Here is a 13,699-nt window from a genome sequence, read left to right on the forward strand (position 1 = left end):
ATCTGCTCGTGGTCCCTCATTTAGACGCCATGGTTAGTAACCATGGTTACCATACTATTGTGCCTCCATGGGTTACGTAAAAGCATCATCATGTTATGTAACCGTTCTGCAGCGTGTTCTCTTGCTGCGCCACCACACTCGCGTCTGGCTGTTTTGCCTCAGGGACTTGATTTTGTTTGCCAACGGACATGGCCTCAGTCATTCATTCAGGTAAGATGCTTTTTTCTTTTCTTATGTAGATCAGAACGCTGCACTGCTCATTTTATTTCTGAGGTAAGATGAGACTGTGATGGCCGACTTGCTGTGCTTTCGCCCATCACTGACCATCATGGAAGAAAACATCTCATGTTTCAGGCACTTTAAATGATTCTACTTGCGAGACTGCTCTTCATGAAGAATGCAAAGAACGTACATTTAGAACATGATTCTAATCCTTGTCGTTACTCGACTGTACATATTTAGACCCAGGGTCAACATGCACAGGGTGTCATTACAAAAAGTATTTTGGGAGTAAATTGTAAACAGACCTTGTATGGAGTACACTGTGAATTGATACTTATTATTAAGTTAGGCTGGAACAACTCAGAGACAGAAATTATTCACATTTATGGAAATAATATGAGCACAACAAAACTAGCAAATTGTTTGCTCCAAAACTCGGATTGCAAACGTAATCTAAGTTTGTTGCCTTCAAATGTTGAATCTACCTAACATTTTGCTGGAATTCAAATGTTTATACGTACATAGATAAAGTGTTCCTTTTGAACAACCGCTGGAAGAGCAAAGAGTATTAAGCTGAATTCAAATCAGATGTCTTTTTTTATAAAATTGCTTTGGGAGTTGGCTTAATGGAGCAAAGCCAGGCATGCAGCATGCGTGCTTCGCCGATGTGAGTCAAGCCCCTCCTCCCTCGAAATATTAAATACATAACTGTCATCAAACAATCCAGGTTTCTTTTCTACTGTTGATATTATGCAACCCACTAGTCAAGACATGAATATTTGCTGACAGACAGAAAAAAACCTGATTCGTCTGATCTGTATTCATGACTATATAAATAAAAGAGCTTTTGGAAGTGTGTCTTGGATCACTACCATATATGCTTATTCCATACTTTATACATCTACAATTATTTATTAATTGATTATTAATTATTGAAAGTATTGCCGCAGTTACATTGATTTTTTTTTCACTAAACCATACTAAACAAATGAATTTTGCTTAACATTTGTTATTGTTATCTGCCATTTGTGTATGCAGATGATGCCAACAAGGAGGAATATACTGCTGCACGACCAAAGGGTTTGGAGACCATCGCACCTCTGGTCTGCTCTGCCGAGGAGAGCCCTGATCCAATCCGTGCTGAGGTACAAGGGACCATTCCCCACTGGCTCAACGGCAGCCTGCTCCGAAACGGCCCAGGCAAATTTGAGTTTGGAGACACTCAGTGAGTTCAACCAGAGTGGTTTTCAATTCGAGGGCCCGCACCTTAAAGCCTTTCCTCCCCAACAGCTACAACCACTGGTTTGACGGGATGGCCATGCTGCACAAGTTCAAGATGGAGAAAGGCCAAGTGACGTACACGAGTCGGTTCCTCCGCAGCGACGCCTACAAGAAGAATAGCGAGCGGGATCGAATCATGGTGTCTGAATTTGGTACCGTATCAATGCCTGACCCTTGCAAAAACATCTTCCAGAGATTCTTCTCTCGTTTTGAAATGATAAGTGAGTATGTCTGGTGTATTATTGTCACTCCATAATACTTATTTTTTAGGCCAAAGCAAACCATAAAATGTACACTATAGATGTGCTCAGAGCAAGCTGTCTCAATACTTTTGTCCATGTTTTGTACCATTATTGTCGTAATCCTGAATCCATCCCTTGTGAAACATGCAAGTATGGTATGTAACAAAAATTATGTTATAATGCAGTGGCGAAACATCCTAAAACATTGGTACCATTTTGTGTTTGATTGTGTACAGTACACTGTGTTATGAAACAGAATGAACTGCACTGCGAGAACCCGGGAATTTGTTGACAGACTTCTTGGAGTCATGACCTTCAGAACACACAGATTCCCACATGCTCACGCTGAGTATTTGCCTGTTGCAGAGCCCACGGACAATGGAAATGTCAACTTCATAAAATACAAAGGAGACTACTATGTCAGCACAGAGACCAACTTGATGCACAAAGTCAACCCAGAGAACCTCGAAACACTCCAACAGGTACGTACACAAAACACGGTCTATCTAAAACCTTCCTCTAGATAACAAAATAAATGACCAGAAAAAAACCCTGAAGTGTGGATTATAATAGCTGCTCTGTTTTGTAGATCGACTGGAGTAAGTTTGTTGCTGTGAATGGAGCCACTGCCCACCCTCACTACGACCCTGACGGCACTTGCTTTAACATGGGCAATTCCTATGGCGGCAAAGGTAACTTTGCATTGTGCCTTGCCTTAAAAACCAAAAGTGTCTCCATGCTCTGAAAAATGCAAAATGTTCAGGAACTACGTACAACATAATTTGTGTACCTCCTGAGAAGTCAAACGCCCAAGACACCCTGCAAGGCGCCAAAATTCTCTGCTCCATCGCGCCTGCTAACAAGTCCCAACCGTCCTACTACCACAGCTTTGGTAAGGGAGCACATGGCCAATACCGCTGGTGCTTTCTTCTGACCACCCTTCTTCCCTCCAGCCATGTCCAAGAACTATGTGGTGTTCATTGAGCAGCCAATTAAAATTGACCTGATGAAGATCGTCACATGTAAGATGAGGGGCAAGGCTTTCAACAATGCTGTTTACTGGGACCCCAAGCTGGAAACCGTCCTGCATCTTATTAATAAACACACAGGCGAGGTCAGAGGTCACAGTCAGGCTTGAAGGATCATGCAACTGGATTCAAGTCTAATGCTTTCTCGTCTCCTCAGGCCAGCCCAGTGAAGTACTTTGCCAAAGCTTTCTCCAACTTCCATCAGATCAACGCCTTTGAAGAGGACGGCTTCTTGATATTGGACTTGTGTTGCTCAGACGATGGCCAAGCCCTCGACATCTACTGCCTTCAAAATTTACGCAAGTCGGGAGAGGCGCTAGATGAGGTCAGCTCGCTGTTACGGAAACATTTGCTCATTGTTCTCCCTGTTAATGCTTGACACATTTTTTTGATAGAAAATTAAAGCAAAAGATTTTCCAATTGGGGACGATATTCCACATTGGATTTGTTCCTATTTGAAACAATCGTGTACAAATGACATAACTGCTCTCCAAAATGATGATGTCATTTGGATTTAAAAGAGTACACCTGCAATTGTTTTCATCCAGGTGTACAACAAGATGAGCAGAGCTTTTCCTCGCCGCTTTGTTTTACCCACGTACGTGACGGAAGACACGCCGACCGATCAAAACCTGAACACTCGTCCTTCCAGTACGGCAACATGTGTCAAAAAAAGCAACACGAGGGTAAGTGTGGCTTCATTCCAAGCGACTCAACTGTTCCCACTCGACTTATTTGAAATATTTACAGTATGAAAGATTTGCAGTAAATCTGCTTTAAGAGTTAGAAATGCAGCTCGACCCAGCAATCTAAAAAAAGAATGAATTCAATTGAGCCAGAACAAAAAGTGACTTTCAGTCCTGAACTCACACTGAATCTTTTGACCACACATGACAATGCCGCACTGATCCATCTCTTTGTCATCAGGTATTTTGCCAACCCGAGGATCTCCATGGCGATGACCTCTCGCAGTACGGCGGCCTGGAGTTCCCCCACATCAACTACGAGCGCTACAACACCAAGCCTTATCGCTATTTCTACGGATGTGGCTTCAGACACATGTTTGGAGATTCGCTTCTTAAGATGGACCTCAAGCACAAGACGCTTAAGGTGTTTGCCATGATGCAATGCAACATAATGTTGTAGTTGCAACATTTCTACATTGCTCCGATTTTTCGTTTTCAGGTGTGGTACCAGAAGGGTCTCTTCCCATCGGAGCCGGTATTTGTGCCGTCACCAGAGGCCGTGGAGGAGGACGACGGTGTTATCCTCTCTGTGGTTCTCTCCCCCTCGCAGGTAACATAATGAGAAATATTTGTTCAATTTATTAGCTAATTGTGTCAAGAAGATTTCTGGTGTCAATCTTCCAATGAGTATTTCAATGAATGCATTCAATTAAAGTGTTCTCTGCTGGTCCACCAATATTTTTTTTGCTTTGTTTTGTTTTCCTGGGCAACATTAGGATAAAGGCACCTTCCTTCTAGTTTTGAATGCCAAGACCTTTGAGGAGTTGGGAAGAGCCAATGTGGCTGTCAACATGCCCTACGGCTTCCACGGTGTCTTCAGCGCATCTGTTTGAATGAATATGTGACATTAATGACATCAATAATAATATTAATCCAAAAACACTAAGTAAGTACGATGACATATATGTTTGTATCGTATTGAGGGTAGTGGGCAGATTTGCCACTTTATGCCTTACAAAGCTACACTGCTCTATTACCAAATGAAGACAATTTTTATTGTGACAGTTTTTTCATTTTTTTTTTAATGATTATTAGTGACACGGCTTTTGTATAAGCGCAAAACTACTACACCTCAAATACACCGCCAGCCTTCCTTATACAAATGTGCTTTCAAACAATATAATTTGCCATACTTGTGTCTTCGTGTATCTTTTCTATACAATTCTGATAATAAAATTAAATGAAAGTCATCTTGTTCTAATTTAAATAACATTTAAAGAAGAAAAACTGAATGGTATGTGATGTGACTGAACGAGTTGCAATCCTTTTCTGTTCATTTTTTGTGTGACCTCATTTCCACGCTATGTTACTAAGATGGAATGGATTACGTAATGGAGATGTTATTTAAAAACGCCAATGCGTGCTCAGCAGTACTCGTCACTTCAGGTGAGAGCACACTGCAATCATGTCCACAATGAATAATGCAGGTAAGCAGATTCCATTCTAAAAATATTGTCATTTTAACTAATATGACATGGAAAAACTTTTCTCTTTTGCTCATGTCGTCATAAATGAAGGGAACAAAACCGGTTTTGTGCTAGGCGACAGTCACACTGAGAATCATTGATTACGCAATAGCAACGGTAGAGAAAACCATCTGGGTGGTTTGATGGTTATAAATGTATACAATGTTTGCGGAGAGAATAGATTTGACAGTATTTCATCCTTTGTAATGTTATTAGCGAGCCATTTGTGTGTGCAGAAGATGCTAACAAGGGGGTGAAGCAAGGTACGGCTATACGACCAAAGGGTTTAGAGAGCATGGCTCCTCTGGTCTGTTCTGTTGAGGAGAGCCCTGATCCAATCCCTGCTGTGGTACAAGGGACCATTCCCCACTGGATCAATGGCAACCTCCTCCGAAATGGCCCGGGCAAATTTGAGTTTGGAGACACTCAGTAAGTTCAACCAGAGTGTTTTTTAATTACAGGGCTAATTCGCACTGTAAGCATTTTCTCCCTGACAGCTACAACCACTGGTTTGACGGGATGGCAATGATGCACAAGTTCCAAATGGAGAAAGGCCAAGTGACGTACAGGAGTCGTTTCCTGCACAGTGACGCCTACAAGAAGAATAGCGAGCGGGATCGAATCATGGTGTCTGAATTTGGTACCGCCTCAATGCCCGACCCTTGCAAAAACATCTTCCAGCGATTCTTCTCTCGTTTTGAGACCCTAAGTGAGTATTACCATCCGATAAATATTTCCATCAGTCATAGAAATACACTCACGTGCTGAGTATTTGTCTGTTTCAGAGCCCACAGACAATGGCAATGTCAACTTTTCAAAATACAAAGGAGACTATTACGTCTGCACAGAGAGCAACTACATGCACAGAGTGGACCCAGAGAGCTTAGAAACACTTCAACGGGTACACTGCTGACGTAGCATCCTATTGACGGACATTTGCTATGTCATCTCGTGTTCCGGCCACTGAGAAAATGCATTTCTCTGCTCTGCTTTGTAGGTCGACTGGAGCACGTTTGTTGCTGTGAATGGAACTACCGCGCACCCTCACTACGACCCTGACGGCACCTGCTTCAATATGGGCAATTCCTATGGAGGCAAAGGTAAGACCTCAGCAAAAGGTGGTACAAGTCACAAAAGTTCTTTTTTCAGGCTGCATGTACAACATCATACGTGTACCTCCTGAGAAGACCAATGCTGAAGACACCTTGCAAGGTGCCCAAATCCTGTGTTCCATCCCCTCCACTAATAGGCTCCAACCCTCCTACTACCACAGCTTTGGTAAATCAGTAGATGGCGGCCGGTACTGCTGGTGCTTTAATCTGAGCAGCTCTTTCCACCTCAGCCATGTCCAAGAACTACGTGGTGTTCATTGAGCAACCAAGTAAAGTTGACATGATGAAGATAGCCACATGTAAGATGAAGGGCAAGGCGTTCTGCCAGGCTATTCACTGGGACCCCAAACTGGAAACCATCATGCACGTCATCGACAAGAGTACGGGCGAGGTGAGAGGTGGCCATCAGGTAGGAGAACTCACTCAATGAGATTTAGATCTAATCATGTGTTTTTGTCTTCCGAGGCCAGCCCGGTGAAGTACTACACCAAAGCTTTCTTCAATTTTCATCAGATCAACACCTACGAAGAGAACGGGCTCTTGATGATTGACCTGTGTTGCTACGATGATGGCCAAGCCATCGACATCTACTCCCTTCAAAATTTACGCAAGTCGGGAGAAGCGCTAGATGAGGTCAACTTTGCCGATTATTATTTGTGTTGCCTGCCCTTGCGTTGGCTATATCATCATCCATTCTTTGGTCAACCCGCAATCTATACAGGAAATATTTAAGAACCTTTTTTCCATTCAGGCGTACAAAAGCTCAAGCAGAGCTTTTCCTCGCCGCTTTGTTTTACCCTTACATGTGACCGATGACACGCCGATAGACCAAAACCTGAATACTCGTCCTTTCAGTGCAGCAACATGTGTCAAAAAGAGCAACACAAGGGTAAGCAAGGAATTTCACTTAAATCTGATGCAAGAGTCAGCGGAGCAACTTCTACTTGCAATCTAATCCAAACAAAAATGGAACAAACTTAATTTACCAAAGGTTAAAATTGCTGCACCAGATATTCTGCCAACACGAGGATCTCCATGGCGATGACCTCTACCGGTACGGCGGCCTGGAGTTCCCCAACATCAACTACGAGCTCTACAACACCAAGCCTTATCGCTATTTCTACGGTTGCGGCTCCAGGAACATTTTGGGGGACTCGCTTCTCAAGATGGACCTCAACGACAAGACGCTTAAGGTGTTTACCATGATGCAATGCAACAACAGAGCTGAGATGATCATCTTTTTTCAAATGCTTTTGAAATGTTGTTTGCCTACCTCAACATCCCTTTCTGCAATCATATTCATGGTCATGTGAGCTCAGGTGTGGCACCAGAAGGGCTGCTTCCCATCTGAGCCGGTGTTTGTGCCCTCACCAGACGCCGTAGAGGAGGACGATGGTGTCATCCTCTCTGTGGTTCTCTCGCCTTCACAGGTAAGATGTTTTAAGAGGGACGGATATCTTTTCAGTGTGCAGGTGTTGTAATATAAGGTAGAAACGTAAAAATGAGATTCATGGAGGTCCTACTTATTGAAAAAATAAAATGTGATTGTCAAAGAAGAATCGGCACACACCACCAAAACAATTCCCTGACTACACCTGTGGATTTCGGAGATAGGGACGCTCTATGCTGCACTTTCGAGTTTTCAGAAATTAGAGTTTAATAAATTACATTTTGGGTTGTGTTTGCTTGTCCAACTTTAGAATAAAGGCACATTTCTCCTGGTTTTGAATGCCAAGACGCTAGAAGAATTGGGAAGAGCCAATGTGCCTGTCAACATGGCCTATAGCCTACATGGGCTCTTCAAAGCATCTGCATCTTGAAAATAAAACGAATACTATAAATTTAATGCTTTTCTTTGGAACATATTTGATTGATTTTGTACAGCCCTTGGGATGGCAGCAAAAGCCAAAATGGTATATTCATTTTGAACCTGTCTGCATAATGGAATGCGTGATAAATCATACACAATATCCAATGGGATTCATGGTGCTTAATGCACAACAACTGATTAGACGTTATGACTTTTAAATGAAATCAGGCACCAACTTCATCTCCCTTTAAAATGTTTTCCTTAACCTCGGGCAACCTTTGCTTGAATTAGTTCAAGGAGACGAGAGGAATGTTGTTGGTCAGCCGACTCTTCAATTCCGTTTTATTTAAAGCTCAGTTATGCTCAATCTTGCGCAAGCAAATGAGATGAATCCAAGAAAAACAGTCCTTTGCTTGACCAAATAGCTGAAATGGTTCCAAAAGCAGGCCACAAAGCCTTTCCTCAGATGCAAGTGAAAAGTTGATATTTTTTTTGTAAAATTCATCAACTTAATTGCTGGTTTTCCCCTAAAGCCAGACACATATATACAAATGGGGAAAACGAAATAAAAGAAATCAATTTAAAAAATGTGCTTGCCAAAACTTGTTTACCTTTGTGTAGATTCTTAGTCATGTTAATTGAGGTTGAATAAAAAAACTGCACTCTTCTTGTGTGTTGAATTTGTTATGTTGTCTGAAAAAAATGCAATGCAATTATTTCATTGCTCAGCAAAAGACTACAATATACTTACCCGAGCCGAGCCTACAGTGTACTAAAGAGTGGTAGATCCACACACGACCGGTAGAGGGCAGCATGTGAAGCCACACTCGTCCTCTTTCCAGGCTGTGTGAGAAAATAGTGGGAGAAAAGTTCAAATCCAGGTGGGAATAAGAGAAATTTGGCGCAATCAATGGATTGTAATTTAGTCAGTGGGACTACAAATAGTCAACATGCAAATAAGGAGTGGTTCTTTGTGGATCGTCTTACTGTTGCATCTAAGACGAAAAGGAAGCAGTTGCAAGGGGGATCATTCAGACCTGTGACTCTTTAATAACATGACAATCTGTTGCCCACTCACTTGAAAAAACATCAGAAAAGAATGGAACTGGGTAATTGCTTCTTAACAACTGAAAACTGCTGGTGGAATGTTTTAGTTAAAGCGATGTCAGATTGAATTAATTTCAAGCAAAATCCCAGCAGGGGCGCAATGAGACTTTTTGGGGCCCCTGAAAACATAATACATCACGCTCCATTAAACAATTATTATCATGTTCCGGTGTGAGAGATCCTCTCAGCTACAAGATAAGATTTTCATCCTGGATTGACCTTTGCTATTTGTAGTTGTAAACAGAGAATGTTTTACAGACTACTCATTTAAATAATTTAAAACATGCAGTGGATTGTGCATTTGATTTTCTGCATTTTTTTGAATACCACACAACTTTAGCATAATGAACAGTTTTAAATACAGGTTAATTTTCATTGTACCACATCTGCAATTTTTATTATACCACTTCTGCAAAAGTACAAATAGAAGCATGAAACGATTGTTTCAAAGCAAACCGAATTACAGTTAACATTTAACACGGATTTTGTTACACACCGTTTTTGTACAAGACAAACGAAATAATTTCTCTTTTGACGACTAAAAACTCACACAGAACTCTTCCATTAATTTATTGTTTTTATATCATCTGACAAATTGCAATTGCCCTGTTGACGTGAAAAGTCAAGATCTCACGATTAAAAAAGGAATAACTGAATCTGCTTCACATCGAACGTGCACACTGTGTTTCAATTATACTGCTCTTAAAATGAATCCAGTTGACGAGGAAAACACACGCTTTTCACCGTGCTCCTCATTCTCTTCCGATAATGGTGCACATGTGACCAATCTCATTTCCTATTTGCACTCGGTCTGTTTTCACTTACTCCAGACTACAGTGCATGTGTGAACGTGCGCCCCTCTGACCTCCAAGTACTGTACACTGAGCGTGATGCTCACTACCCTCAGCATGTACCTCACCAAATTCCAATCATCCATCCATTTTCTGTATTGCTCAATCAGGGGAGCGGGAGCCTGTCCCAGCTGATTGGAAGGCCAACTGTATCGCGGACTGGTCACCAGTAAGTCATAACCAATGAGTGTAGTCAATGAAATGTAGCACTACGCCACCAGTAACCCAGTCGGATTCCCGTTAACCAACAAAACATGTCTGACATATTAATCAGGTCTGTAGGGGGGGTAGCACGGCTACTGCTCTCATTGGGCCGTGTTACGCTGCCCGGCGGCCAATAAGAGAAGATCGGGTTCTCTCCTTCTCCTAGCAACAACGCTCCTTTTCTCCGCAGCGAAGCGCTGGACAAAGTGACACCCCTAATTTGATATGATGAATAATTGCAACTTAATAGCTTTGCAGCAGACGGTGGGAGGCGGCAGTTTCAACGTTTTAGCGCGGCGAGATGATACAATTTCTGTCGCCCGCTCCCTCCTCGCCCTCCTCCTTCTGCTTCCAGGCAGCTCCTAATACATTTTAAAGGAACAGAGCCGCATATTTAAGGTACCCCCTCCCCTCCTCCCTTGTCGAGAGGCATTGTGGGTGATCATCTGTACTTGTTGACCTCACAGTGCTTGAATGGTGGGGCCTCACTCAGGAGGGAAAAGGAGTACCTTGGCACGAACGCTGTGCTGGCCTTTAAGCCAGTTTTATTGAGCCAAGACACATAGTTTGTGAGATAAATCTTGCCGCACACCACCAAGTAAATACATCACCAAAATAAAAACATCACCAAAATAAGAATGATCTCATCTTAATTTACGCACAAAGGTACTGTGTATAATCTGGGCGTGTTTATTAAGCGTATTAATGTCAACAGGTTTTATTTGTACTCGTTTGCCGAGATGTAAAAGGAAAGAAAGTGCAGCAGACTTTGAGATACTGTAAACCAGCAAAAACATTTTGGGTTTGATTTCAGAGCAGCTCTTTTGGCACCTATTGCCACGATACAGAAGTGTACTTCAAGTGACTGTCTGACCCTTGACCCCCATCACATTCCTACCGTCGCCCCACCTGGACTCGGAGGGATCAGCGCACATATTACAGTCCCCAAAATGGCCTCACAAGGCGTTCATAAATTGCTGTACTTTTTACTCTCTCTGAGTCCCAACTACTGAAGGAATGGGGTCAAAATACAAAAAGTCCTGCCTAGCTACAAAAACAGATATGCTCGAACCTCATTGAATAAAGTACATACGCAGAAAAGTATATTCACATATTAAATCAATCAAAGAAACATTTTAAGCATATAATTATACCTACACACCAAATCAATAAAGAAGATATAACTACTAGACATTTTTGATAGTTTTTTTTTTATAACTTTATGATCTGACTTGGGTAGCACGTCCGCCTCACAGTTAGGAGGGTGCGGGTTCGATTCCACCTCCGGCCCTCCCTGTGTGGAGTTTGCATGTTCTCCCCGGGCCCGCGTGGGTTTTCTCCGGGCACTCCGGTTTCCTCCCACATCCCAAAAACATGCTTGGTAGGCCGATTGAGCACTCCAAATTGTCCCTAGGTGTGAGTGTGAGTGCAAATGGTTGTTTGTCTCTGTGTGCCCTGCGATTGGCTGGCAACCGGTTCAGGGTGTCCCCCGCCTACTGCCCGATGACGGCTGGGATAGGCTCCAGCACGCCCGCGACCCCAGTGGGGACTAAGCGGTACAGAAAATGGATGGATGGATGGATGATCTGATATGTATTTCTGGAAAACAACAGCCCCCACACACATCGAACGCCCATAATCAGCACCCAACCCCACGGAACCAGCCCTCACCGAACCAGCACCCACTCCCATGGAATCAAACTCTACTGCAAACTTGCCCCACCCCAAAGACTCATCACCCATCAAACTCGGCCCACACCGGCATGTGCAACTGAATATAAGCTGACCAAAGAACCTTGAACATTGCCTTTTCTGAATGAAGACTTTCTGCTCTTGAGCATGGTCGCACGAAAGGCCCAGCGCTGTATTGTACTTTCCTGAAAACAGAGCTTTCTTAACAAGAATTGTGATTGAACTCAACCAACCTGTGTAAGTCTAATTTCTGCTTCAGTGTCTTAGCATTTTCCTAAATCTGAAGAAATCAAACGAGGACGCAGTGAGTAAATTGGATAACAGGTGATTGGCAATGGCTTTTGCCGTGAGGCGCAGATAGCGCACTCCCTAAATTGTGGACAAAATCCAACAATATCATCAAGGATCAAACATTTTTATACATTATATTTTTCAAAACGAGGGAGTGCACCATGCTATATATTAAATGTTGGGCTCTTTGACCTTGTACTTGCAAAACCTTGCAAATTAAGCATTAGCTCCCACTGGTTCAAGGTCAACGAGGGTGGTATGCAGAAACTATGGCAGGCTGAGGAACAGATAATTAACTACGCATGTGACCTGCCGGCCTTTTTCGGCATCCCTCATCGTGCTTCTCAATTGTCTCGCAGCAGGAGTGGACCACCCCCCCACAAAGCTCATTTAGCTGCTTTCAATGAGGATGAGGAAAAAATGCTCCCTTTTGCTTTGAAGTCCGTTCAAGAGTTCCGCGCGCTCAAGCCCCGCCTCCAGTCCAGACCATTGGACCGTTAATGTACTAACTGCTCAGCGCGCAAGCACCGTTCAACCTTACGCGACCCTTGTTTCGCACACCCGCCCTCCCGGAATGTGACTTTTTTTAATATTCGCCCGCGCTGCGAGCACTCAAATTTGGCAGTGCGGCGTTAACACAAGCTGACACCACAGATTAGCCAAAGACATCAGGAATGCTACGGCCTTTTGGTGCCACGTGGACTCTGGCCAAAAGAGACGTTGGCTGCAAAGGCAACAATAGAGAAATGGACACTCAATTCTGTTCTTACAACAATTTGGATAAGGGTGTTTTTCTGTTTCCGGAAAGATCTACAAAGAAGACCGTGGAGGAATATTTCGGCAGGCGCACTCCAAAAATCTTGAGTTGCCATATGACAAACACCTCCAAGTTGAGAGGATTTGAATTGAAAACAAGGCATAGTCGCCCACTAAGAGTTGAATCCCTCCTCATCCTCTTCAGCAATGTGTCGGCATTCAAAGCAGATCAGCCACGGAGCGTCTCTGAGGATTCAGCTACTGACCACACTCTCAGTGTTTCTGCCATGTGCAGTGCAAATAAACACCGAGGATTGAAATTCTACCGGAGTCTTTTACAATTTCTTCCCTCATCAAACAGGCGAAGGTGGACGCAAGCCCTGACGAACGCAGAACTGCTTCGTAAGAAGAAAAGGGTGAAAAGATCCAGGCAAAGGGCCCACGGGGGGGTGGGAATGGGTTTTCCTTCAGGTCCACAATCACGTACAGGGGCCCCATCTCATTTCTATGGCAACCTGGAGGCTATTATCATACTTTACCTTTATTAAGAAAGGACTAAGGTTGGCGGGGCTAAGTAGGGCGGTCATTGTGGTGGATTTTCTCTCTTTACAGCAGGAATACGGATTGAGAATGAATGACTATGAAAGGAACTTTGCAATGGTGAAAGACACTTACTGTAGAGCTTAAAAATGTATTTCTTGTTCTAATATACTACATCCATGGAAAATAATAAGAGAGCACCCTTCCTGTTTCTTCAGTTCCCTGTTCATTTTAAGATGCATTTGTTTGGACCGGTACATTGATGACAACAAAACCAGCTCGTCAGAATTCAATAGCTGATTGAGATTTTTTAAAAGGTTTTCTAAATAACAACCAAAATCATTTCAACAG

The 13,699-nt window shown here is 43.0% G+C and overlaps 3 protein-coding genes across 26 annotated transcripts in view; 2 read left to right on the forward strand and 1 right to left on the reverse strand.

Annotated features, from left to right (window-relative positions):
- Positions 1 to 13,699, reverse strand: part of snx19a (sorting nexin 19a) — an 81,685-nt gene that overhangs the window by 43,109 nt on the left and 24,877 nt on the right. For 4 of the 20 annotated variants that reach the window (XM_061298476.1, XM_061298475.1, XM_061298477.1 and 1 more), the window contains 2 exons: positions 8,659 to 8,750; positions 8,519 to 8,600 (listed from right to left, as the gene is read on the reverse strand). The exons of 12 other annotated variants lie outside the window; for them this stretch is intronic. Coding sequence is in view for 1 of the 8 variants with exons in the window: in XM_061298474.1 (XP_061154458.1) it covers positions 7,371 to 7,378 (8 nt within the window). In the remaining 7 variants the exon portion in view is untranslated. Of the gene's footprint in view, positions 1 to 743; positions 871 to 7,370; positions 7,510 to 8,518; positions 8,601 to 8,658; positions 8,751 to 13,699 lie in introns of those variants that run through there. 4 more of the 20 variants (XM_061298478.1, XM_061298481.1, XM_061298474.1 and 1 more) reach the window with 3 other exon arrangements.
- LOC133167664 (carotenoid-cleaving dioxygenase, mitochondrial-like) lies at positions 57 to 4,709 on the forward strand. Its single transcript, XM_061298492.1, has 12 exons — positions 57 to 210; positions 1,261 to 1,447; positions 1,513 to 1,724; positions 2,112 to 2,227; positions 2,335 to 2,437; positions 2,509 to 2,637; positions 2,699 to 2,859; positions 2,931 to 3,098; positions 3,322 to 3,459; positions 3,701 to 3,883; positions 3,959 to 4,069; positions 4,236 to 4,709. Exons 1-12 carry the CDS (start codon positions 189 to 191, stop codon positions 4,350 to 4,352), a joined length of 1,647 nt encoding a protein of 548 aa, XP_061154476.1. The 5' UTR covers positions 57 to 188; the 3' UTR covers positions 4,353 to 4,709.
- Positions 4,808 to 8,574, forward strand: LOC133167663 (carotenoid-cleaving dioxygenase, mitochondrial-like). Of its 5 annotated transcripts, none has more exons than XM_061298487.1 (12): positions 4,808 to 4,946; positions 5,222 to 5,414; positions 5,483 to 5,694; positions 5,771 to 5,886; positions 5,983 to 6,085; positions 6,135 to 6,263; positions 6,313 to 6,488; positions 6,563 to 6,730; positions 6,849 to 6,986; positions 7,108 to 7,290; positions 7,417 to 7,527; positions 7,798 to 8,574. In XM_061298487.1, exons 1-12 carry the CDS (start codon positions 4,925 to 4,927, stop codon positions 7,915 to 7,917), a joined length of 1,671 nt encoding a protein of 556 aa, XP_061154471.1. In that variant the 5' UTR covers positions 4,808 to 4,924; the 3' UTR covers positions 7,918 to 8,574. The 5 variants fall into 5 exon arrangements, with proteins under 5 accessions (XP_061154471.1, XP_061154473.1, XP_061154475.1 ...); XM_061298489.1 differs by having other exon boundaries at positions 6,328 to 6,488; XM_061298490.1 differs by having other exon boundaries at positions 4,865 to 4,946; positions 5,202 to 5,414.

This window comes from Syngnathus typhle, linkage group LG15, assembly GCF_033458585.1.
Source record: "Syngnathus typhle isolate RoL2023-S1 ecotype Sweden linkage group LG15, RoL_Styp_1.0, whole genome shotgun sequence".
Classification (NCBI taxonomy): Eukaryota; Metazoa; Chordata; class Actinopteri; order Syngnathiformes; family Syngnathidae; genus Syngnathus; species Syngnathus typhle.